Raw genomic sequence first — 23,487 nt, 5'->3', positions numbered from 1 at the left:
GGTGACAAAAAAAGCACCAGGGATTCAGTTGCTTCGGAGAAAAAGTTTATTGTGATCTGCGCAGAGGCCACCAGCGGAATTATTTCCAAAGGCTGGGGGGGGGGGCCTAAAACACGTAAGCAAGCAGTTTTTATACCCTAGCAGCACCTCCCAACCACCCCACCACCAGTAACTTATCATATCATATTCCCCCCTTTGCCTTATGGCCTCATTGGGTGTTGCCAGAGCATTTTGGCAGTGCACTCCTTTTGCTTATCAGCCAAGCCTGCATATCTTATTTGCTCCAGATGCATTTCTCCTCCTGCTCTCCGGGCATTGCCTTCCAACTGTCAATGCACCCCCCTGCCCACTCCCTTCAACAGAAGTGTAGTGCCTCGTATTTTTTTCTTCTTCTTCTTCCATGTAACGTTTTTACAAATCCGTTTCATTTGTTGAGGCATTAGGGGGAGAAGAAAACAGAAAGAAAAAAGAAAGGGGGGTGGGGAGAGGGAGGATGGATGGGGGTGGGGTCGGGTGGCGGTGTTTCTATTATGTTTAATGTATGTAGAGTTTGGTGTCAGCGTTGCTTGTGTTGTTCACTTGTGTTCCTTTGGTGGTGAGAGAGGTTGGGGTTGGCTTAAGGTGTGATTGTTTGCTTGTGATTGGCTGTGGTGATCTTTGTTTTCATGTGTGAGTGAGGTGGGTGGGTGTTTTGGATCAGGTTAGCCATATTGATTTGTATGCTGTTGGTGGATTATTGTCATTGTCCTGTTGGGCTGTGTATGTGATAAAGGGGAGCCATACCGGGGTGAAGGCATCTTCTTCTGTTTGTCCCCGTGTCAGTTTCAGTTTATTAGTTAATTTTTCTAGTAGGGCTGTTTCCCATACTATTTGGTACCATTGGTCCATGCTTACTCCTGACAGGTCTCTCCAGTGTCTGGTTATGATGTTTCTGGCTGCTGAGGCAGCCATTTTGGTTGTCATAATTTCACACCACAATTCCCCGCCCTATTTTTCAAGTACAGTGGCACCAAATGCATGTTTTTTGACCCCACACAAGATCACGCCCCCCCAAGCACTTTTGTGCTGCAAAATTGGACAAGATCCCAGCAACCAAAATGGCTGCCGGTCTCTCACGATAAAAAATGAGATGTCCCAGTTTATCTGGAACACTTGTAGGCTATGCAGAATATGGTACCATTTGTATCTGCTGCCCAAATTCAACACACATTTGAGAACAAGTACAGTTTTGTTGCAAAAAAGGGCAATATGTTTTTAAATTAAAATTAATTAAGCTCAACATCTGCAACTGTGTACATGTCTGGCTGGCTGCCATATGACTATAAAATGATTTTATCTTGGGGTTTTTTAAAGGAAGCTTGTTTGCCATTCTCTGGGCAATCATTTGGAAGGGAAATCAGGCTGTAGAGTTCTCAACTTTGGCCCTGAGCTCCAGGCCTAGCTGCACCATTGTATTTTGCAAATTAGTTGAAGCTAAATGGGAGACCACTGGAAACCATATAAAAAGCCAGTTTCAATTCAAAGACTCACCAGCAGAATCCTATACAGAATCCTATACTCAAAAGACACATTGAATACAATGGAACCTACCTCCCAAGGAGGCATATCTAAAATTGCAGCCTAAGGCTGCAGTTGACTACAGTAGACCTCTGAGGAAGCACGCCTAGGATAGGGAAATACATTTCATACTCATGATACAAACAAAGCTTCCACAATACGAATGATGAACAAAGATTGGGCTTTCTAATCTCTTCCCTGATCACTTTTCTTATTTCAGAGCCTCTGAAGTGTAGGTGGGTCCCCATGAAGCAAGGCACAGTGATAACAGCAAGAACCTTTATTGAACTAACAGAACTGGACAATAGGGGCAAAGCAACTGCTCATAGACATTTCTGGAGGCCTGGGCCACTCCCACTCTCACCGTGATTGCCTGTCTAAACTCCCAAGCTGCGAATCGTAACTCAGAGTTTAAGGGTCGATGGCCCAAATCCTGAAATGTTCTGTGATTGGATATCATGTAACAAATCAAAACACAGGGGCTCAGAATCCTTAGTCCAGACTCAAGCTCAGGCACACACAGACTAATGAATACACAACAGTCTCCATGACTCACAGGTAGTCAAAATGGTGCCCCTCCAGAGTTTTTGGACTACAACTCCTTCAACCACAGCTAGCGTGGCCAGGAATTATGAAAACTGTAGTCCAGCAGATCTGAAGCACACCATGATAGGTACCCCAGTTCCACATGAAGTGGCCATATCTGCCAGCACCATGTAAACTGGTTTCTTCTGGGAATGACCAGAGACTTGCTACATTCGTCACAATACATTTTGAATGCATTATAAACATCCACACCAATTGGTGCCAGAGAGCAAAAAGGAGTTTATATGGATTGTTACATAGGCTTTTTCTTCTTTTGTTGTAACAATTTAACTTCTGACTTATTTATCGCTTTTGAACCTGTGTCTAGATCCACCCCAGCAAATGAAGGATGCATTATTGGATATTATCTAGCTGAGAAATTGCCTTGGTGCTACAGCAGCATTGAGAAAAATATTTCAAAAAACAGTATTACTCAAACCCAATGAACGGGTGTCCTTTTGTCACAAGTTAAATGCAAAACTTGACTCTGCAATAATGAAATTCTAATCCTGTGAAACAGCTGCCTTTTAAGATGGTTTGGCTGCTGCTTTTCCACAAGTATCCACGCAACTAGCAAATTGAAGGTTAATTTATTAAGAGTCCAAGTGAAAGTTCTTCAAAACATACCTGCTCTCAACTCTGAAATAGTTATGGCATATAGAAAGGCAGCACATCATTAATATTTAATTGGCATCCATCACTGTGTCCCATCCATTCTATATTTAGCCCCATCTTAATAATTCAACAACTTGCATCTTCAGTAAAATATCATCTTACATCAAGGTACCTTTATTACAATCCCATTTCAGTAAAAAGGGAAAGCATCAGTAAAGACTGTTGCAAATCTTGGGCAGGTTTGAAGGAGAGGGCAGGGGAAACAAAGTGAAAAATAAAAACAAAACAAAAACTCAGGACATTAGGTAGAACTTCCAGTGGCGTAGCGTGGGGGGCGCAGGGGGGGCCGGCCACACCGGGCGCAACATCTTGGGGGGGGGGTCTCACACTCGCAGCTCTCTGCCCCTACTAAAATCCACGGGTTAGGGGGTGCAAATTACTTGCCTTGCCCCGGGCGCTGACAACCCACGCTACGCCACTGAGAACTTCAACTCCAGGAACAAATATATAAATTTAAAAACAAAGCTATGTCCAACCCCCCCCCCAAACCCCCCCCCAAACCACATAATTAAAAAGTTGAAAATATTACATTCAGTACTGCACTCATTTATGCATCTTAAAGATAAAATGATAATGTTTAAAAATATTGCTTGCTCCAAGTGGTATGCTTTCTTATAGAACTTGCTATTATTGTTATTGTTTGATTGCATATTTTAATGACGTGTGTTCATATTTTAGTGTTTTTGAGTCATTGGTTTTTATACTTGTAAACTGCTGCAAATATATAAGTATGTCAGTGGTGTGAAGAGCCAATGTCACATAATGGGTAATGCAGATGGGGCCAGTCACTGTCTCTCAGCCTAATCTATTTCACAGGTTTGCAAGGATAGAAAGTGTGGAAGGGCTTTATGCATCCTGAGCCCCTTGGCAGAAAGATGGGGTACCTATTACAGAAAGAATAAATGCCCACTGCAATGCACAATGAATGAAGCCCATTTCTGTTTTCCTTTACAATAGTTCTGCATGCGAATAGTTTCTGGTGCAACGTTTTTTGCATGTAAGACTCATGCTCTTCCCATTTCAACTAGTTTACATCACTACAAGCTGCTTTCACCTTGGGAGAGAGGGCCTAAGTATTGAATACATTTAATTCCCCCATGAAATCAAACCAATATTTTTGGTTTGAGGGCAAAAAAATGTTGCTAACCCTGAATATAAGTACAGTGGTACCTCAGGTTACAAACACCTCAGGTTACAAACTCCACTAACCTGGAAGTAGTATCTCGGGTTACAAACTTTGCCTCAGGATGAGAACGGAAATAGAGTGCCAGCAGAAGGTCCCATTAGTGAAAGCGTGCCTCAGGTTAAGAATGGACCTCCAGAACATATTAAGTTTGTAACCCGAGGTACCACTGTAAATCAACATACCATACCCTCAGATTGTTGAGGATTCTTCTCATGTTCTGCCTCCACCATCTTTTCCCTTCCATTATGGTCCTAGTGCTCTTCAATGCTCAGCCCACAATGTACCAAAGCCCACTTCCACAGGCATTCGCATTTGCTTTATAAGTCCAGTTACAAGATAGAGTTGGACAGGAAGGCAATGGAACCTTTCCATGAGATCTCTCTACTGCTAACTCTATATCAGCAAAGCATCATAAACAGGGATGGGTGAAACCCAACAAGTATTTTGGGGAGAAGAAAACGCTGAACTCCCTCCTCCAATTTGGCTCCATGGGATTTTATTGCTATTAGCACAAATGTTCATTGAAACTGATAGCTGGGCAATAAAACCCTGTGGTTAGGTTATGTCACTATGAATAAATAGGATCACAAAAGAAGCAACTATTTCATGATCTTACCTTGCAAATGAAATGTAGAATTAACTTCTTCAGGTTTGGTTTTATAAACACAAGTATAGCTTCCAAGTTGGTCTCTTGTTGTGACATTTACCCTTAACAGAAGAAGCATTATATAATTGATGTTATATGACTATTTTTTAAAAAATAAAATAAATAAAAAGGAGTGATAAGAAGCTGGAATTAACTTCACAAAGCAAAAACTGAAAGTAGAATTAGAGAGTGAAGGCAAAATAGCTAAAACAAGGATATTCCAGATTCATGGAAGACTGCAAACTGTAGCACATGAAACAGATCAATTGATGGGTGGTGCATCTTGTGTGAACAAACCACCACAGATAAAATACTACAGATGGAACTTCCACTGAATATTTACCCATTAGGTGAAACTTAAGTCACCCATTATGTGGCCACCAACAAAAATGACATGTGTTGAGATCTCCACCTCTCAAATTTAAAATCAGGGATGGGTTCTGAAGATGTTAAAGGTAAAGGTAAAGGGACCCCTGACCATTAGGTCCAGTTGTGACCAACTCTGGGGGTGCGGCGCTCATCTCGCTTTACTGGCCGAGGGAGCTGGCGTTTGTCTGCAGACAGCTTCCGGGTCATGTGGCCAGCAGGACTAAGCCGCTTCTGGCGAACCAGAGCAGCGCACGGAAACACCGTTTACCTTCCCACTGGAGCAGTACCTATTTATCTATTTGCACTTTGACATGCTTTCGAACTGCTAGGTTGGCAGGAGCAGGGACCGAGCAACGGGAGCTCACCCCATTGCGGGGATTCGAACCGCCGACCTTCTGATCAGCAAGTCCTAGGCTCTGTGGTTTAACGCACAGTGCCACCTGGGTCCCTTCTGAAGATGTTACTAGACCACAAATCTCTTCATCCCCAACGACTGGCCATGTCAACTCAGTGATAGGAGTTGAACTCCAACATCACCTGGTAGATCACATGCCTCTCACCTGGGGCACGTCTGTCTTTATGACACCATGTAAATGCCGCTACACATTGTGAATGGAAAGGAAAAAACTTGACACAAGGATGCCCTTTGCAGTAGCCATCCTGTGGCTCTCATAGTTAAGCTCTCCTTTTCATTGCAAATGCAATGTTTTATATCAGAATCATTTTTCATACCCTGCAGAAGTTCATCAACTGGGGTGGGGGAGCAATGCCAATACACCTGTCTGCATCAAACCTTCCTTCCTTACAAACACTGTAATACACTAGGCAAATCAGAAAGGCCACTCACTCATGTCGACTGCACCAGCTGTTCTTGCTTTCATTCTTGAAGATTCTGTCATTTTTTATTGTTTCGTTCTCCTTCTTCCAGACAACCTCAATTTCTTCCACATCCACAGAAGGCTTAAGAACCAAACTACACAACAGTTCAAGCTCAGCTGGACTCTGTAAAATGATGTTTTTAAGCACTGAATCTTTGGGGGAATCTATGGGAAATAAAAAGAAAGTTATGTGCTTAATAGAAAGCACTTTAATATGAAATTACATAACTTTTTTAAAAACAACAACAGACTATTGGTTGCACATACACTAGTTTAAATCCAGATTAATTTTGAAATGAGGACATTAGAAAAGCCCTACCACTCTGCAATTCTACCAAACACACTTAAAACTGTCGTTTCCATCAATTTCAGGGACTTGCTTAGAAGTAAATACTCCCAGTGCATTGATAAGTCAGGCATTTGCATCATCAAGTGTCACAGGTGAGTGCTAGTCAGTAATCAAAGTCCAAATTTGAAATTAACACTTTATGGCAAAAACACGATCTTAACAGACTTGATTAATGAACAAAGCAGCTTATTCCTGGTGGTCTTACTCCATGAAAATCAGTTGCCGCAACTGAAAGTCCCCACCCTCTTCACTGCCATCTAAGTCCCCTCCTCCCCAGGAATTTTTTTCCAAGCAATCTAAGACTGTGCCTTTGTGCAGCCAACCTCTCCTCTGTCCTGTTCATGCCTTTTCTGGTTCTGGGAGTCAAGAGGGGAGGGGAGCTTGTCACAGCAGGAGGGAGAGACAACCATGTCTCTTTGCCAGCCTGACTCATCTCTGCCTCTTGGTCTCCCTCCTTCCACTCTCCTGCTTCAGCTTCTGCCTCCGATTCTGGACTTCTCTGTGCTACAGACTCTCCCAACTCACTAAGCCCTGTTAAGTCTTTAGCTTCCAACACTTCCTCTTCCCAGTCTTCTCCCTCTAACCACTCATTGTTGTCCCACCACTACTCCTTGGGCTCTAAGCCTTCTTCCCTTGGTTCCTCCCACCATTCCTCAGCATCCAACCAGTCCATGACAACTGATGTGAAGTCCACAAAGCAGTATGCCTCTAAATATCAGTTTCTGGGAATCACAGGTGGGCAAAGCACTAAGGCAATCATGACCAGCTTGCAGGCTTCCCACAGGTGTCTGGTTGGCCACTGTGAGAACAGGATTCTGGACTAGATGGGCTTTTGGCCTGATCCAGCTGGCTATTATGTTCTTAGTGAATCACAGTTCCACTGGGTTAAGTTCAACTAATTTTCCTCCATATAAATTCTGTGAAAGTCCTCTGTAATAACTCAGTATTTATTTTATGTGAAGCATTTTATCACTGACTGTTCAGCCTAAAAAAAGGTTACTCAAGCAGCTTAAATATCATTGGTAAGAGGGTCCATGCCCAGCATGACCAAAAAGGAGCGCTAAAATAACTCTGTCTCTTTTTCGACAGAAAGGGAGACACTTTACAAACTGGTTTAAGAATGTATCCCTATGGAGCAACTTAGAAAAGGGTAGCAGCAAAACCATAGGGCTTGGTCTGATATAAAAATGAAATACTCTGTGGGTAACCTCAGACACACATGGTTCACTGTAGTTTCCTGCACAGCGACCTATAAGCTGTACTTTCTATTCTGGACTTAAATAGTCAGACATGTTTGGTTTCTATCCGCATACTTTTTGACATAAAATTATTTAATGGCAAAAATTCAAATATTAATATTTATTAGCTGTGTAGCCCACACAGACCAAAGGAGCCCATAAAGTCCATAAAGCATCATCATAAGACTGTCCATCTCAGCCCAGCCTTAAATACAAGCAGTTTTCACCCCTCACTTTGTTCTCTAGCTTTTAGCTACTCTAGAAAATTTTGATCCGATGTTTTGAAATTTATCTCCATGGCCATGATAGCTGGAATCTTGCTTGTGGTTCCCTGCCCCCACTCCCACGCAAAAGAAACCAAATTAGCATGACTTCTCTACTACCAATCAATGTTCAAGATTAAGAGGAGAAAACATACCCTTCATGGTTAAATTATACTTCTTGAAAGGCAGGATCGGCGCTTGTGTAACGGAACGTGGAGCTGCCAAAAAGAAAAGTTGAGACTAGGTTTATTTTCATATCAAGCAGAACAAGATACAGCAGAAGATTAATTTGCTCTTTTAACATTCTTTAATTGAATCAAAAATATAAGGACCACAGGAGCAGAAATACATTTCATAAAGAACATTGGGCTGCCACTAAAAACAGCCTTGTGCTCAGAGCTTCTCCTTATCCTCCTAGTTCATTTTCTGATAGCCTTATGCTCTATATATTTTCCTCCACACATTGGCTATTGACCATGACTGTGCTGGCTGCAGATATAATCCAAAACATCTGGAGGATGCCAGGTTGCAGAAAGCTGAGTTATGCAGAGTTGGAGTAAGACCAAGAAGACTCAGTGGAAGGTAGATCTTTTATGCCACTCTGTGATGCTTAGAGGAAGGGTAGGGCAGAAATGCACTTTGTAATGAACATAGGAAGCTGCCTTATTCTGAGCAGACCACTGGTCCCAATTGGTCTACTCTGCCTGCAGCTCTCCAGGGTCTCAGTTAGAGGCCTTTGCAATCAGCAACTCCTGTAAACTAGAGTTGCTGTGTCTTGGAATTGACTCTTAAGAAGTCTTCATCTGAAGTGAACAGTGCCCTAAAAGCGCATTTTTAATCACAAAATCGTTTACAAGCTGTCACTGCAGATTTGACTTCTCTTCTACAAACCATGGGCCACACTAAACTACAGACTATGAGCCAAACTCAATGTAAGGTCACATGCATTACAGTAAGGTGAAATGCATTACCACATTTAACAGGCAATTAAAAAACACAACCAAAATGCACACCTAAGTAGTTGCCATGAGGAAGAGGAAAAGTAATATCGAAACTATGGCAAGACAAAGGGGGAGATCTTAATGCAGACATGCACACAGACATAAACACACAATGCTGGGGTGGTATCCCTCTCTCCAGCACTTATTCCCAGTGTAGCCCAAGGATTGTTCCTCCCAATGCAAATAGCATGGGGGGGGTGACTCTTGGATATCAGGAAAGGGTTAAGTGCCCCCTGCCTGCCTGCCATCGTCTTGACCCTTGCAGAAGAATGGGCACATTAAGTGCAGGAATACTTTTAAAGTAATGTTTTCCTTGGCCCTGTGTAGCTGTGATCGTGGTCTGAGATATTTAGGAAGAATACATTCCAGAGACCAAGCCTAGGTCGCTGAAAATCAGAACCACCCTAATATTCTTTCAAAACATTTTGGAGCATGAAAAAGCCTTCCGACACTGCAGGGGTCTGGCTCCTTTTCATTTTTATATAATATGCAAGTTGCTGCTGGGGGGAGGTGTGTGTGTGTGTGTGTGTGTGTGTGTGTGTGTGTGTGTGTGTTTTAAAAGCTCCTCCCTTCCTGTGGATGAGAGAAAATGTTTTGGAGCAAGGGCTGCGTTTTATTTTAAGGAGTTGTTTCAAAGGCAGCTGTTTGTTGGGACGCCTTGATTGATGGTTCTGGAGGGCAAGATTGCTGAATGGAGCTTCAGAGCATCAAAAGAAGAGACCTGCTGGGTCAGAGGCAAGGGACCACTTCAGCCCAGCATCCTGTTTCCGCCATTGGCCAATCAGATGCTTCCCAGAAGCCCACAAAACAGTGCAAGAAGGCAGCAGCCCACCAAACACCCACTACAGGAAACCTGTACAGGAAGTTGAGAAATAAACAGCGGAACCTTCCCAAAATGTAACCGTGGGCTAGGTGACACAATGAGCACAAATCAGATCGTCTAGCATTTCCTGGGCTGGGCCCCTTTGGCCTGAAAAGCAACTGAAACAGCTTGATATCTGACATGCAACCGAATGGCAGCGGCTAGTGTCCATTGGACTGGGAGGGTGAAAGACAGGGAGCCCAACGTCAGGTAGAACCAGCAACAGGTGGAGCAAACTAGTTCTAGTTGTGCTCCTATCCTCCTAACTCAGCTGCGTTCAACAAACGGCAATGCTGATATTAAAATGAGAGACAGTTCCACCCTCTGAAATATTTGTAAGTAAGGCAGGCAGGCATGGGCTCAGGTAGGAGTAGCCTCCAGTTCAACCAGACCAGTTTTGTTTTGTTTTTTAAATACACTGTTTCCTGTTGGCCATACTGCCAAGACTTAGGCTGCACACACTGTATACTCAATGATTTTCTTCTTCTTCTTCTGGAGGTTCTCAACAGTACAGACATACCTCAGGTTGAAGTTGCTTCAGGTTGAGCGCTTTCGGGTTGCACTCTGCGGCGACCCGGAAGTACAGTGGTACCTCAAGTTGCATACGCTTCAGGTTACAGACTCCGCTAACCCAGAAATAGTGCTTCAGGTTAAGAACTTTGCTTCAGGATAAGAACAGAAATTGTGCTCTGGCAGTGCAGTGGCAGCAGGAGGCCCCATTAGCTAAAGTGGTACCTCAGGTTAAGAACAGTTTCAGGTTAAGAACGGACCTCCGGAAGAAATTAAGTACTTAACCCAAGGTACTACTATAACGGAATGGGTTACTTCCGGGTTTTGCCGCTCGCGCATGCTCAGACAGTCAAAATGACATCATGCGCTTGTGCGGAAGCAGCAAATCGTGACCCTAACCCTAACCCACACATGCCTAGACACGGGTTGCGTTTGCTTCAGGATGCGAACAGAGCTCTGGAACGGATCCCATTCGTATCCAGAGGTACACTGTACACAGTACCAACACCTTTTTTTCCTAGAAGAAAAACACTGCATGTATTTACGGCACATTACTTCCCCCAAAGAATCCTGGGAACTGTAGTTTACTGCTTGCAGAGCCATCATTCTCAGCACCCTACATTTCCTGGAATATTTTTTTTTTTTGGCGGGGGGACATCATGTACTTTAAGTTTATGGTGCATATCGCAGATCTGCACCATATATCCAAGCACAACCAACACATGTATAAAGCACATGAGTCCCCTCAAAGAATTGTGGGAACTATAGTTTGTTAAGGACACTGGGATTGGCAGACCTGTGTGGGTAAATTGCAATCTCCATGACTTTTTGGGGGAAGTCATGTGCTTTATATGTGTGGTGCAGATATGCCCAATGGTGTCTGAGGCTGCTGAAACTGCCCCCCCCCCCCCGATGCCACCTGGGTTCTCTAGTAGGGGGTAAGAGGTGCAAAAGCTGGGGTCTGATTCATGTCCATGCCAGCAGGAATCCAGGCAATAAATCTAGTTTTTCTGCATTTATTAAGAGAGGAGGAGGAGAGGGTGGGAATGTGCCTAGCCCCAGCTTAAAGGATGCGTGAACTGCAGCCTTGAGAATTTTGCTACGTGCCTCTTTTTAAGTTACAAGGGGCTGCAACACTTGTTGTTTCTGTTTTGCCTACACAATCTTATCAGTGGAGCTCCCAAATAGACTTGCCCGGGCTGAAGAATGCAACTCAATCAATACATGACAAGGTACAGGCTTCTCCTGGAATGAGTGACAAGAAGACTCCTACAGGGCAAAAGTAAAACACAAGGTGTTCCTCAACTTTATCTTCCTCCTCTCAATAACTGGAATATTTTAGAGTGCGAACTCCCTCAGCACAAGATTAATCTTGTGCTGTCATCACTATTGGTAGAAACAGCAGACATGAGAAAATAGCCCTACTGGAAAATAATAATAGGTTGTTACCTGAAGTGGAAGTCCCCTTAGAGAAAATTCCATTGCTGGAAGGTGTTTCCTGGTTGGGATTTTGTGCTGTCGAAGTATCAGCTACATACAATAAAAAAAGAAGAGGAAAAGAATATTTATTCTTTTTATGGAACAGTTTCGAGATTCTTGTTTTAATTTTATTTATTTTTAAAAATGTTTCTGGATCCTGAGAATGGAGCGGACCCTTCATCCAGACACAGTGAGGAAACGTCCGAATCCTTTGACAAGTTATGAACAGGGCACCTGCCTTTCATTCTGTGTACAGGGAAAAGCAAACCAGACTGGAAATGAAAGTTTACAGAGAGAGGAGGAGCATCCTCCATCTCACCTGTGGGCAGCAGGCTAGCTTAGGGACACAGGCTAGGCCATGTGGACCACACAGGTCAGCCTTCCCCATACCCTTGACCTCCATCATCTCCTTCATGCAACAAAGCCTCATGGAAAATGCCACTCAAGTCATTCCAAAAGAAGATATTGAAGTACTCCAAATCATTTGCCCATGAACGTGGACTTCCACTATACTACTGGCCACACTGTCTAATGGTAGGGCAGGGGCTCTGGTAATGAATACTGGATATTATTATTTTTTACGCAGGTGGCGCTGTGGTCTAAACCACTGAGCCTTGGGCTTGCCGATCAGGTGGTTGGCAGTTCAAATCCCTGTGGTGGGGTGAGCTCCCGTTGCTCGGTCCCAGCTCCTGCCAACATAGCAGTTCGAAAGCACGCCAAAAAAGTGCAAATAGATAAATAGGTACCGCTCCGACGGGAAGGTAAAAGGCATTTCTGTGCGTTGCTCTGGTTTTGATGTTCTGGTTTTGATGCGCCAGAAGCGGCTTAATCATGCTGGCCACATGACCCAGAAAACTGTCTATGGACAAACGCTGGTTCCCTTGGCTCATCTGTGAAGCAAGATGAGCGACGCAACCAGAGTCGTCTGCGACTGGACTCAACTGTCAGGGGTCCTTTACCTTTTTTAATACCTGTTTAGGGATGCATTTCCTGACCCACTTTGTTTGATAAACTTTTTTGTTTAATAAAACTTTTCTCATTTGTTGATCAGATCCTGCCTGGGACTCTAAATCATTACATTTTCCCCTCACACAAGTCCCCCACTAGATAATCTGTGGTAAATTGTAGAAATTCGTGTAATTGGTATACCGTGAGGTGGGTGCACTGTATTTAATTGGGGACATTTAGCAGGAGTGGATCCACTGCATTATTAATTTGTAGTATTTGTATTCCTGGGAAAACCTGTGTTTAACCATTGAATTGGAGCAAACAGCAATTGGGTTTTCCAGAGAAAAGTGCCACACTCTGACACAAAACTTTTAAAGTGCAAACCTGTGCCTGAAAGTGTGGTATAAAGGTAATCTGGATGAGCCCCAAGTCCTTCAAGGAAGTGTAGAGGAAATAAACTCACTGTAGTTTTACAAAATTCTAACAAAGAACCTGGTGGTCCATATATATTATTGTAATTTTGCCGGGTAAATCTGAAAGAAGCTTAGGCTGAATGTACAATGCACAAAATTAAGGAAGTGGCTTCAAAAGCAGATATAAGTCATATCAAGTCCTGACTGATTCAGACCACATCCTGGGTTCTGGACAGGCCAGTCTCCTGCTATTCTCTCTAGCGGCTGGCTTTTTCTGACAACTTCATTCCAGAGTATTTGAAAGCCGCTTTGCAAGAGCTAAAGCACTTTAAGTGAATGATTAATGGTTATGACTAGCGATTATGGATGAAAATGATAAAGGAGGACTTTCTCCCTGTTAAATCAAGTCTATAGCATAAAAAGATGTTACTTTCTTGGGCTCCATGATCACTGCAGATGGTGACAGCAGTCACAAAATTAAAAGACGCCTGCTTCTTGGGAGAAAAGCAATGACAAACCTAGACAGCATCTTAAAAAGCAGAGACATCACCTTGCCAACAAAGGTCCGTATAGTTAAAGCCATGGTTTTCCCAGTAGTGATGTATGGAAGTGAGAGCTGGACCATAAAGAAGGCTGATCGCTGAAGAATTGATGCTTTTGAATTATGGTGCTGGAGGAGACTCTTGAGAGTCCCATGGACTGCAAGAAGATCAAACCTATCCATTCTTAAGGAAATCAGCCCTGAGTGCTCACTGGAAGGACAGATCCTGAAGCTGAGGCTCCAATACTTTGGTCACCTCATGAGAAGAGAAGACTCCCTGGAAAAGACCCTGATGTTGGGAAAGATGGAGGGCACAAGGAGAAGGGGACAACAAAGGACGAGATGGTTGGACAGTGTTCTCGAAGCTACGAACATGAGTTTGACCAAACTGCGGGAGGCCTGGCGTGCTCTGGTCCATGGGGTCATGAAGAGTTGACACGACTATACAACAACAACAACAACAACAACAACAACAACAACAACAACAACAACATAGCATAAAAACAAAGAGAAAACCCAGAACTGAAAGACTATTTCTGAGCAGTTCTACATTTCCTGAGGACTGTACAAACAGGAGACAACTGTCACAATTGCCTTGCTTTAGAGGGATGAGAGTACGGGTAACTTCTTAGGCTTCTTTCTTTCTATGCAGCACATGCCCTGCTACCACTAACAACACTTTGTCCATGGAGAAATGAGTATCAACCCTTAAGTCAAAAATTGGTATCTCTGAATAAACAGCATCAAGTTCACAAGCTACTTCCTGGGACTACTACGCATGGGTGCCATCCTTTTACACCCTTCATGATCACCCACCCTTGACACAGTTTTGTTTCTACAGGCAACTAGAAGACTCAATAGCTAAAAGACACCCTAATGTGTTGTTGTTTATTAAATTTATTGGTCTCTGGATCATGGTGCCCTCCAGATGTTGGAACTTCCATAATTCCTGACCACAGGCAGTGTGTGGCTGGGTCTGATGAGCACTGCAGTCCAACAGCTTCTCAAGAGCACTAGATTCACTACCCCAACATAGAGTATACAGGGTCAGCTTAGGATTGGAAAGATGCAAATTCAAATCCCAGTTAATACCATAGATACCTTCTTGGGTGCCTTGGTATTCACGCACACCTTTCCACCCCAGAGCTGTTTCAATACATTTTGCTGTCTGTAGAGAAGATGACCAACTAGTAGCCGTACTTCAACACTGCCAGCAAAACAGTGTCTTCCTACAACATCCAAGGGTAACAGGCTAGCTCAGGGGTCAGCAAACTTTTTCAGCAGGGGGCCGGTCCACTGTCCCTCAGACCTTGTGGGGGGTCGGACTGTATTTTGAAAAAAAGAAGAATGAATTCCTATGCCTCACAAATAACCCAGAGATGCATTTTAAATAAAAGGGCACATTCTACTCATGTAAAAACACGCTGATTCCTGGACTGCCGGCGGGCCAGATTTAGAAGGCAATTGGGCCGGATTTGGCCCCCAGGCCTTAGTTTGCCTACCCATGGGCTAGTTGAGGGGGAAGAAGGTAAGACAAGGTGCACAGGGCTTAGTCCTCCAAAACCTAACAGGTGTTCCACACTCCCTTCCCTGTTCTACCTCTCTTCATACTCCTCTTCCATCTCATTTCAGGTCATTTTCTGACATGCTGTTAAAATATATTTCATACAAGACAGGTCTGGGGAAAATGTATGAGTATAATGTAAAGGGTAAATGTGTGTTGTTTCCGTTTCCTCATTGGCTGCTAAATGACTAACAAACCATTGTACAGTGGTACCTCTGGTTAAGAACTTAATTCGTTCTGGAGGTCCGTTCTTAACCTGAAACTGTTCTTAACCTGAGGTACCACTTTAGCTAATGGGGCCTCCCGCTGCCGCTGTGCCGCCACCGCACAACTTCTGTTCTCATCCTGAAGCAAAGTTCTTAACCCGAGGTACTACTTCCGGGTTAGCAGAGTCTGTAACCTGAAGCATCTGTAACCCAAGGTACCACTGTACTGGTTTTTGGAAGTTGGAAACTGTGTACTAACAGGGTTTAGACATCAACCTTGCAAAGTCACAGAGTAGAGGAAACAATTCACCTCTTGCCGTTTGGATGGAGGTTCTTCTCCCTCTAATGTCTCCTGCCTCTGTTGTTGTCCTAAGCAACCTGCAAAGAACAGTTTGTGCCCGCGCCAGACCAATGAGATCATTTCAGTTATGTCCCCCAAGTGGAAGGAAGACAGTGTCTTATCTGAGATCATCATAGCCAATAATGCCTTTGTCAATAATGGACTGAGAAATTAATCAGCCTGCTGCTCTTTGCTGCAATGATTCATGCCTGCTTGCTTCTAAGGAAACAGGCTGCCTCTGATAGCTGTAGATCAATTGGGGACTGGATTCATTTTTCAGAGGAAGCTCCCTTAAAATGAGTCTATTCTTTTTTTAAAAGTAATTTGCTTTTGTGACAAGAACAAGATAATGTATAACATCCAGAACATGAGGGTAACACATAGTTCAGACCATTGGGTGCATCTGTTTTACTGTAAAGCATTTGTTGTTCTTATGACCAGAATTCTCCTTTTGGGTTGACAGTGTCATCTTGTACAGTCATGCCACAGGAAGCCATGTGTTGCTGGTGGTTGCCAGTTCTGTTCCTTCCACACTATGTATTTTTTTAAAAAATGCCATGTCACTTGAAACTTCCCTTTTGCCTTTTAAAAATCACCACTGTCTTTCACCTTGTGTCTCACTTTTTCCCCATCAGTGCTGGTGCCATTCGGATAGCAAGTTGACTCAAATCTTTCCACCTTCTAGGTACTGTCAAGCCTGCAAATAATATAAAACTATTGCTCTATCTGGTTCAGTATTGTCTATACACAGACTGGCAGCATCTCTCCAGGGGTTCAGGCAGTACTTTTTTCTAAAAAAAATATTTAAGGGTACTCTCAATTCCTACTCATATTGAAATACTGCCCCTCAATGAGGCCAAACTTAGATTCACAAAATGTTTAGGGGTATGCATACCCCTGTGCCCCCCCCAAAAAAATCCACTGGTTTCAGGCAAGGATATTCCCAGGTATACCACAGATATGTACTACATATCTCTGTATATGTATGCTGTAGATCAGGGGTAGGCAACCTAAGGCCCAGGGGCCAGATGCGGCCCAATTGCCTTCTAAATCTGGCCCGCAGACGGTCCGGGAATCAGCGTGTTTTTACATGAGCAGAATGTGTCCTTTTATTTAAAATGCATCTCTGGGTTATTTGTGGGGCATAGGAATTCATTCATTTTTTCCTTCAAAATATAGTCTGGCCCCCCATATGGTCTGAGGGACGGTGGACCGGTCCATGGCTGAAAAAGGATGCCGACTCCTGCTATAGATCGAACCTATCTTAACTAGTCCTCATGTCCCCTTTTCTTCATAACCACATCCCTTTTCTTGATGATATTACATTATGAAGGGAAATGGCTGAGGGGTGTATGTATGCCACAGTTGCACACATCTGCACACAGCCACCCACTGTGTTCCATTAAAAGTATACCTAAAATACTGAAGTTCTATAAGCTATGGAACCACTTCAGTTGAAAATATACAAGGCCTCAAGTCTGGCTTTATTCTCTGCAACAGTACTGTAGTAATATTTGTGGGAACAGAGTACCTCGCAGAACAGTGTCTGAAGTTGCAATTCTAGACCCTTGCCTGGGAGTAAGCCATATGTAGGATTGCACTGCGCAAGACAGTTAGGATTGGTGCAACATAAAGCAGAGATGAAGAGTGAAGAACCTGAGCATAGGAGCCAACTCTTAGGGGTTGTGGGGGCCTCCCCCAAAGTTGATGAGCATTGCCATACAATGGTGTGCATGCACCACATTATGTGATCATACCCTCCAACGTTTCTCAGATGAAAATAGAGACGTCCCATTCCATAACGATCATTTTACTAATTATACCCCATGCATCTTACCTGGTTGGCGCAGCCACTCTGGGCAGCTTCCAACATATATAAAAACATAATAAAACATTAAACTTTTTATAAAAAAACCAACAACTTCCCTATACAGGATTGCGTCAGATGCCTCGGGAGTTGGCTAACTCCATACCCTCCAGCATTTCTCCAATGTAAATAGGGACATCCTAAGGAAAAGTGGGTCATTCCAGGATCAAATCAGAAACCAGGACATCTTCTCTAAATCAGGGATGTCCCTGGAAAATAGGGACACTTGGAGGGTGGGATTTACCTGGGCCTCCAAATATTTTATTCAAGTTGGCAGCCCTGAACCTGAGTTATATATTCTCTCTTTTTAGTCCTCCTTTCCATATCACTGCTGCTTTGCAGTCATCCCCACAACAGCCATGTGAGAGAAATCCATTAATCATCCCAGAGCTATGTACAGCATTTTAAATGCCTGAGCCTAAAATTTAACTGCTGCTGCTCTCCCCCATTCTTGATTCTGACCTCCTTCTTTGAGGATATGCTTCAAGTTCAAATAGTTCCAGGTTTAATTCCACAGTATTATCTCTAGGTAGGCCCAGGAGAGAGCCATGTCTACAACCCTGGTGACATGGGTTGCCATCCAGTTTGCACAATACTGGGCCAGATGGAGGTCAATGGTCTGACTGAGTACTGTATACAGCATCTTCCTATATTGCCCATCTTCTGACGGACCTCATCAAGCAGAGAAGTTACTCCAAGAAGGCACTAAGCATATAAATTTCAGGCAATCTTTCTGTAGGGTGGCATCACTTTGCCCAAAACAGTTCTGTTCTAGAACTCCACCAGAAAGTCTAGCCGAAGTTCACACTGTGGAAGAGATACTTGCTTGCTCCACCACTGCAGGGTATTGGACAGAAATGAAGTATTCACAGAGTCAATTTTATATCGGTGAAGCTATGATATACAGCTGATAAGCAGACTGACTGACAAAATCCAGAAAAGGCCAACTGAGGCCCACCATTTCCATGAGGGATGATGCTCCATCTAAGCAAGTTCTGGTCAATCTTTGACCTTCCAGATGTTACTGAGCTACAACTTCCATCATCCCCTAGACACTGGTTATGTTTGCTGGGTCTGGTGGGAGTTGCAGTTCATCAAAAACTAGAAGGCCAAAGGTTTACCACACCTGATTGCCTGGTGTGTTGCTGTTGCTCACTGAGAGGGAGAGGTGGTGTGGATGTCAGCATGGTGCAAACCCACTGGCAGAGCCAATCCAACATTTCTGCCAGTGCATGTGCACTGTGCCAATCGCCTTCCACCTCACCCCCTCTACTTTCAAGTAAGCAACTAACTCACTTGCCAGGAAGCCTAGTGGCTTCGCCCCACCTGGTGACCTACTTCTGCATCTGCAAAACTCCAAAACATCAAACCTGGAATTTCCACACAGCCATCGTGACTCATAACGAATGAGAGACCACTCATTCATTAGTCTCCTTTTTACACCTACTCTGCTTACTGATAAATCTTTCTCCACACATGGACAATTTAGGTAGCCAAAACTGCAACATCCATGTACAAAAGGATCAGCAGGCTTGGTTTGAAGGAGGCACAGGAGTGAGGAGAACTCTAAGGAGAGGAATCCAAACAGTCCACTAAGGATTGAGGATACAAAATACTGACTGCCTTTTGCAGGAGCAGAAAACAAAAGAAGATGAAATGGAACTACCCTCAAGGATGTTGCTGGCTGGTTGGATAGCTGGAACCCTAAACAGGCACATTCCACACTACACCATTTTGTTGCAGGACCCTGTCTACGTTAGCGGCCACCCCCACTGTGTGGCAGTGAATTCCATACATTAAATTATACTCCATGGCATGAAGTAATTTGTCTCTCCTAAATTGGAAGCCAAGTGGTTTTACTTGATGACTCCAAGTTCACTATGCTTAAAAATCCTTTTCTCATAGTGAAGGGCCATTTCTGCTCCCCATTTAAAATTGTCCCTTTGTTTCTCTGTTTAAGATAAAATGTAGATTGTGGATGAGCTTCTGAACAGCTTTGATACTACAAAGTACAAAGGTACTTGCTTAATTTTGGGCTAGACTTAACAGCAACCACTCAGTGCTGTTGGAGAGGAAGCAACTCTGTGGCGATCAAGAATGCTGAAGCTGAAACCAGGTCCATTTGGGGTGGCAACATTGCTACAACTTCAAAAAGTAACAAATGTCAGATAAAACTACTCAATATCTTTCTAACCCTTCTGATCCCAGCAGTACTTTGATACAACCTGTTGGCCTCTTCAGCAGTAAATAGATCAGAGGCACGTGTGATCCCACCCCATCTCAGAAATCCTGAATATGACTGGTTGGATCCAGACTAAGTGAGTGGCACTTAGCTGTCACTCAAATCAACTTAAGGCTGCATTCAAACATTCTCCCTCCCTCAAAGAATTATGAGCACTGTAGTTTTTTTAAGGGTTGTTAACATATCTCTTAGGGGTGATCTACACTACCCAAAATTCTCTGAGCAAAAGAAACTGCTTTAATGTTCATGGATTGTATACAGCCAGAGTCTCAATTATTGTAACAAGACTTTGGTGTAACGAGTGTGAGTTTGGACTCTGGAGGATCCAGTCCTACGCCTAGCAATTCAAAATCTGGTTGTTTTCTAGTTGGAAACTGCTGTCAGTTGGAGATTATACTACAATTTTTAAGAAAAGGAACAGGGGGTAAGGATATTTTTCAATAATGACTTTATAAACCCCATGAATTCGAATGGAATTCAGTCTATGAAAGAGGTCCGCTGGTTTATTTCATATCCTCACTGTGAGATTTGGTAAAACTGTCTCAAACTTTCAAACAGGAAGCACAGACACCATTTCCTCTGCATTTACTGTGGCGCAAACTGCGGGGAAGGGAGAATCGTCAGATATCGTGCCAAACAGGGCTTTAATGCAGCATGCACAAAACAGGACTTCAAAGTGCTAAAATAGTTTGAAATGTGTACTGTAGTGAAGTTGGGGACCTGGAGCCAGAGACTAGAGTCCTACCTGCACATTTAAAGCAGAGTTGTTAAGGAGAGCCTATTCCACTCACAGATCTTCAATTCTCAGAGTTCCCTGGGAAGAGGGGTCAACTTTTAAACCACACTGAGAACTCCAGCTCTGCAAGGAGAACAAGGGTCTCCTAATAACTCACAGCACCCCTAACCTCCCAGGATTCTTTGGGGGAAAGCCATGGCTGTTTATAGTAGTGCGATACCGCTTTAATTGTATGGTGCAGATGGGTCCCTAGGGCAATGACAGCAGGATCTAGATACCCTCTTCTGTTGCGAGTCTTGCACAAATCTGTGAGTTTGTTGGGTCTTGGGTGAGAGCCAGCACTGGTGACAGTGAGAGACAGGATGCTGAGAGCTGTTTGCGGGGTGGGGTGGGGACGGCAGTTTGAGATGGAAGTTTCATCTCTGTGTATTCACATTCCTGCCTTTATTGTGCATTTTTGTAACCGTTGTTTCAGTTCACTGCAGACTGCTTAGGGACAGTTTAATATCTGAAGTGGTATAGGAATGGTCTAAATAAATAAATATTTGAGGCAACAAGTGGGGGGGGAGTGCTGTTGCGCTCATGTCCTGCTGGGGGGGGGGCGCTTCCTACAGGCATCTGGTTGGCCACTGGGCGAACAGGATGGGCCTGATCCAGCAAGGCTCTTCTTATGTCCTTGTGCCTTTACACCTGTGTGTGTGCGCATGGTGGTGGTTATAGTGGAGCAAAGAGCAAGGACATGCAGGTAGCGCATCATTCACAGAGCAGCAAACAGACACAAAACAAAGCACAGTGATCATTCACAGCTGAAACAATGGGCCATCATCCTGGCATTATTAAGTTAATTCCACGGGTAATGTTGCTCCAACAACACGGATCTCCAGTCCTAGGGACTATTGTCTGCCTCCACTTTACCACCTGCTGGAATCTTAACTTCTCTCACCCCTGCTTATTCCCCCCCCCTCCTTTTATTAAACTAGGAAGGCAATGGCTTTTACAAAAGAGGACATGAAGGATTCTACAAGCAGGGGAATGCAGAGTTCGGAAACGCCTTAGACGCGTGTCTTTCTGATCTTAATAGTCATAAGGTAGGAATTAACCTTTCAGGGGGCGGGGGAGCCTGGTTAGTATGTCGCAAAGTGAAGATTCGGGCAGAACATCACTTGACCAAAGCAACCCCCTCCTGCCAAATAAACTCGGGCTGCGGTAAATGAATAAAATATTTAAAATTAAAATGCCTTGAACCATCTAACCCCTCCCCCTCGGTTCGGAGAAAATAATAGTCGTCGTTTTGTTTATTTTTTTGCCTTGAAGCAAACCTTCTCAAGGTGACTGCTCACCTTGGGATGAGAAACGCAGCAACGACCATCCTTTTTTTCTGGACGTTTGCCTAGGTTGCCAGCCGACCGGAGAAAACATCGCGGAAATTCATAGCGATTATTAATATCCTTACCTGCGGGAGTGCTGCTGCTGCTGCTCCCGACGTCCAAGACACCCCAAACAACCAGCAGGAGAAGGAGGCGAAGGGAGTGCAACGCAACGAAGGCGCTCATACTTGCTTGCAGCCGGCAGAAGCTTCTGCAATAGCACTGCAGTGAGGTCTGGCCGCTTGCTCCGTTGCGCCCCGCCCGGCCGCTCCAGCAAGCAGCGCCTTGTTCTTTGAGAAGGGTGTTGCCCTGGAGCTGTACTAATAACGGGAGACTGACGTCAAGAGGAGCAACCAACCAGCGAATCGTCGGGCAGGTGCGAAAGGGAAAGTGTGGCCATCGCGCAGCTGTTTAGAACCGCCGAATCTTTCTGTGAATGAATGAATGACTAGGGAGTGGTTAGACTCCCTATGTTCCAATCCTATGCATCCTTACTCAAAAGTAAGCACAACAGCACATCAGCAATTCCAGGTGCATTAAATAAATAAATAAATAAATAAATAAATAAATAAATAAATAAATAAATAAATCTAGGTTCACTAAGACAGCTCTGGCTGCCACTAGGATACCTGTCTTTTATTATTATTATTAAGCTGCTCTTTTAGCATTTGGCTTTCTCAAAAGTCTTAATTTGTATGTGATGATAAAAGACTGGATTGGCAATGTTGCCACTGTATTGCGTTTTTTTTTTGCAGCCATTTTGAAAGGACCTTGGTTCAAAAAAAAACACAGTTTTTTTTTAATAAACCAAACCAAAATCACTTAAATCTGTTCAAAAAAGCTACCAGTCTGTTTTCTCTTTACAGTCATAAAGTTGGAAGGAACCTCTATGTCTAGTCTGACTTTTGTTTGTTTCTAGATTCAGGAATAATAATAATAATAATAATAATAATAATAATAATAATTTATTATTTATTCTCCGCCCATCTGGCTGGGTTTCCCCAGCCACTCTGAGCGGCTTCCAACAAAAAAATCTGCATGCACACAAAAGCTTATACCCAAAACAAACTTAGTTGGTCTATAAGGTGCTACTGGACATTTTTGTTATTATTGTTGTTGTTGTTTGTTACTTTCTGAGTTTCATTTAGGCAGGAGAGGAAAAGTGACTAATAAATAGAAGAAGTAATAATAACCTGCATCTGCATTGCAGGGCACAATCAATGTAGAATTACTGATCAATGGCCAACTACTTAAATAAAGGAACTCCTTGTATTGGACAACTCTATCAGGAACCACCAAGCTTGGCAAGAGTTCCAAAAGGAAAAACAAAACATTTACCACTCTCAACTGGAGCTACTGAAAAAACAGAAAAACAAGAAACTCTCTAACCTTTCCAACCTACAGGCTACAAATCAAAACAAGATCAACAATATTGTAAATCTCTCACAGCAAGCACTCAGCCCAGCTGAGGAATCAGTCCTTTCACGTGGACTGTCATTCTGCCCTGCCAAATCCCCACACATGATCCAGTTCTGCGGGGACTTGGAAGCATTTTTCCACTGTTTACGCCTGAAGGAGTATTTTCAACACACACAACAACAAGACAAAGCAGAACAAGCAACAACTTCACAACACAACACCTCTCAACCCACTGGAGAACAATCA

At 43.5% G+C, this 23,487-nt stretch overlaps 1 protein-coding gene across 3 annotated transcripts in view; it reads right to left on the bottom strand.

Moving 5' to 3' along the window:
* Positions 1 to 22,110, bottom strand: part of EMB (embigin) — a 29,371-nt gene extending 7,261 nt beyond the window's left edge. The window contains exons 1-5 of one of the 3 annotated variants that reach the window (XM_083703662.1): positions 21,909 to 22,110; positions 11,569 to 11,649; positions 7,902 to 7,964; positions 5,866 to 6,061; positions 4,620 to 4,711 (exon numbers count right to left, since the gene is read on the bottom strand). In XM_083703662.1, the coding sequence (XP_083559788.1) occupies positions 4,620 to 4,711; positions 5,866 to 6,061; positions 7,902 to 7,964; positions 11,569 to 11,649; positions 21,909 to 22,008 (532 nt within the window). In that variant the 5' untranslated portion in view covers positions 22,009 to 22,110. The remainder of the gene's footprint in view (positions 1 to 4,619; positions 4,712 to 5,865; positions 6,062 to 7,901; positions 7,965 to 11,568; positions 11,650 to 21,908) is intronic. The other 2 variants (XM_083703664.1, XM_083703663.1) reach the window with 2 other exon arrangements.
* Positions 22,111 to 23,487: the final 1,377 nt, after the last annotated feature.

The sequence above is a fragment of the Podarcis gaigeae genome (assembly GCF_964106915.1).
Source record: "Podarcis gaigeae genome assembly, chromosome: 11".
NCBI classification, from domain to species: Eukaryota; Metazoa; Chordata; class Lepidosauria; order Squamata; family Lacertidae; genus Podarcis; species Podarcis gaigeae.
The sequence above is the reverse complement of the archived record's forward strand: the minus strand, read 5'-3'. Positions and strand labels throughout refer to the sequence as shown.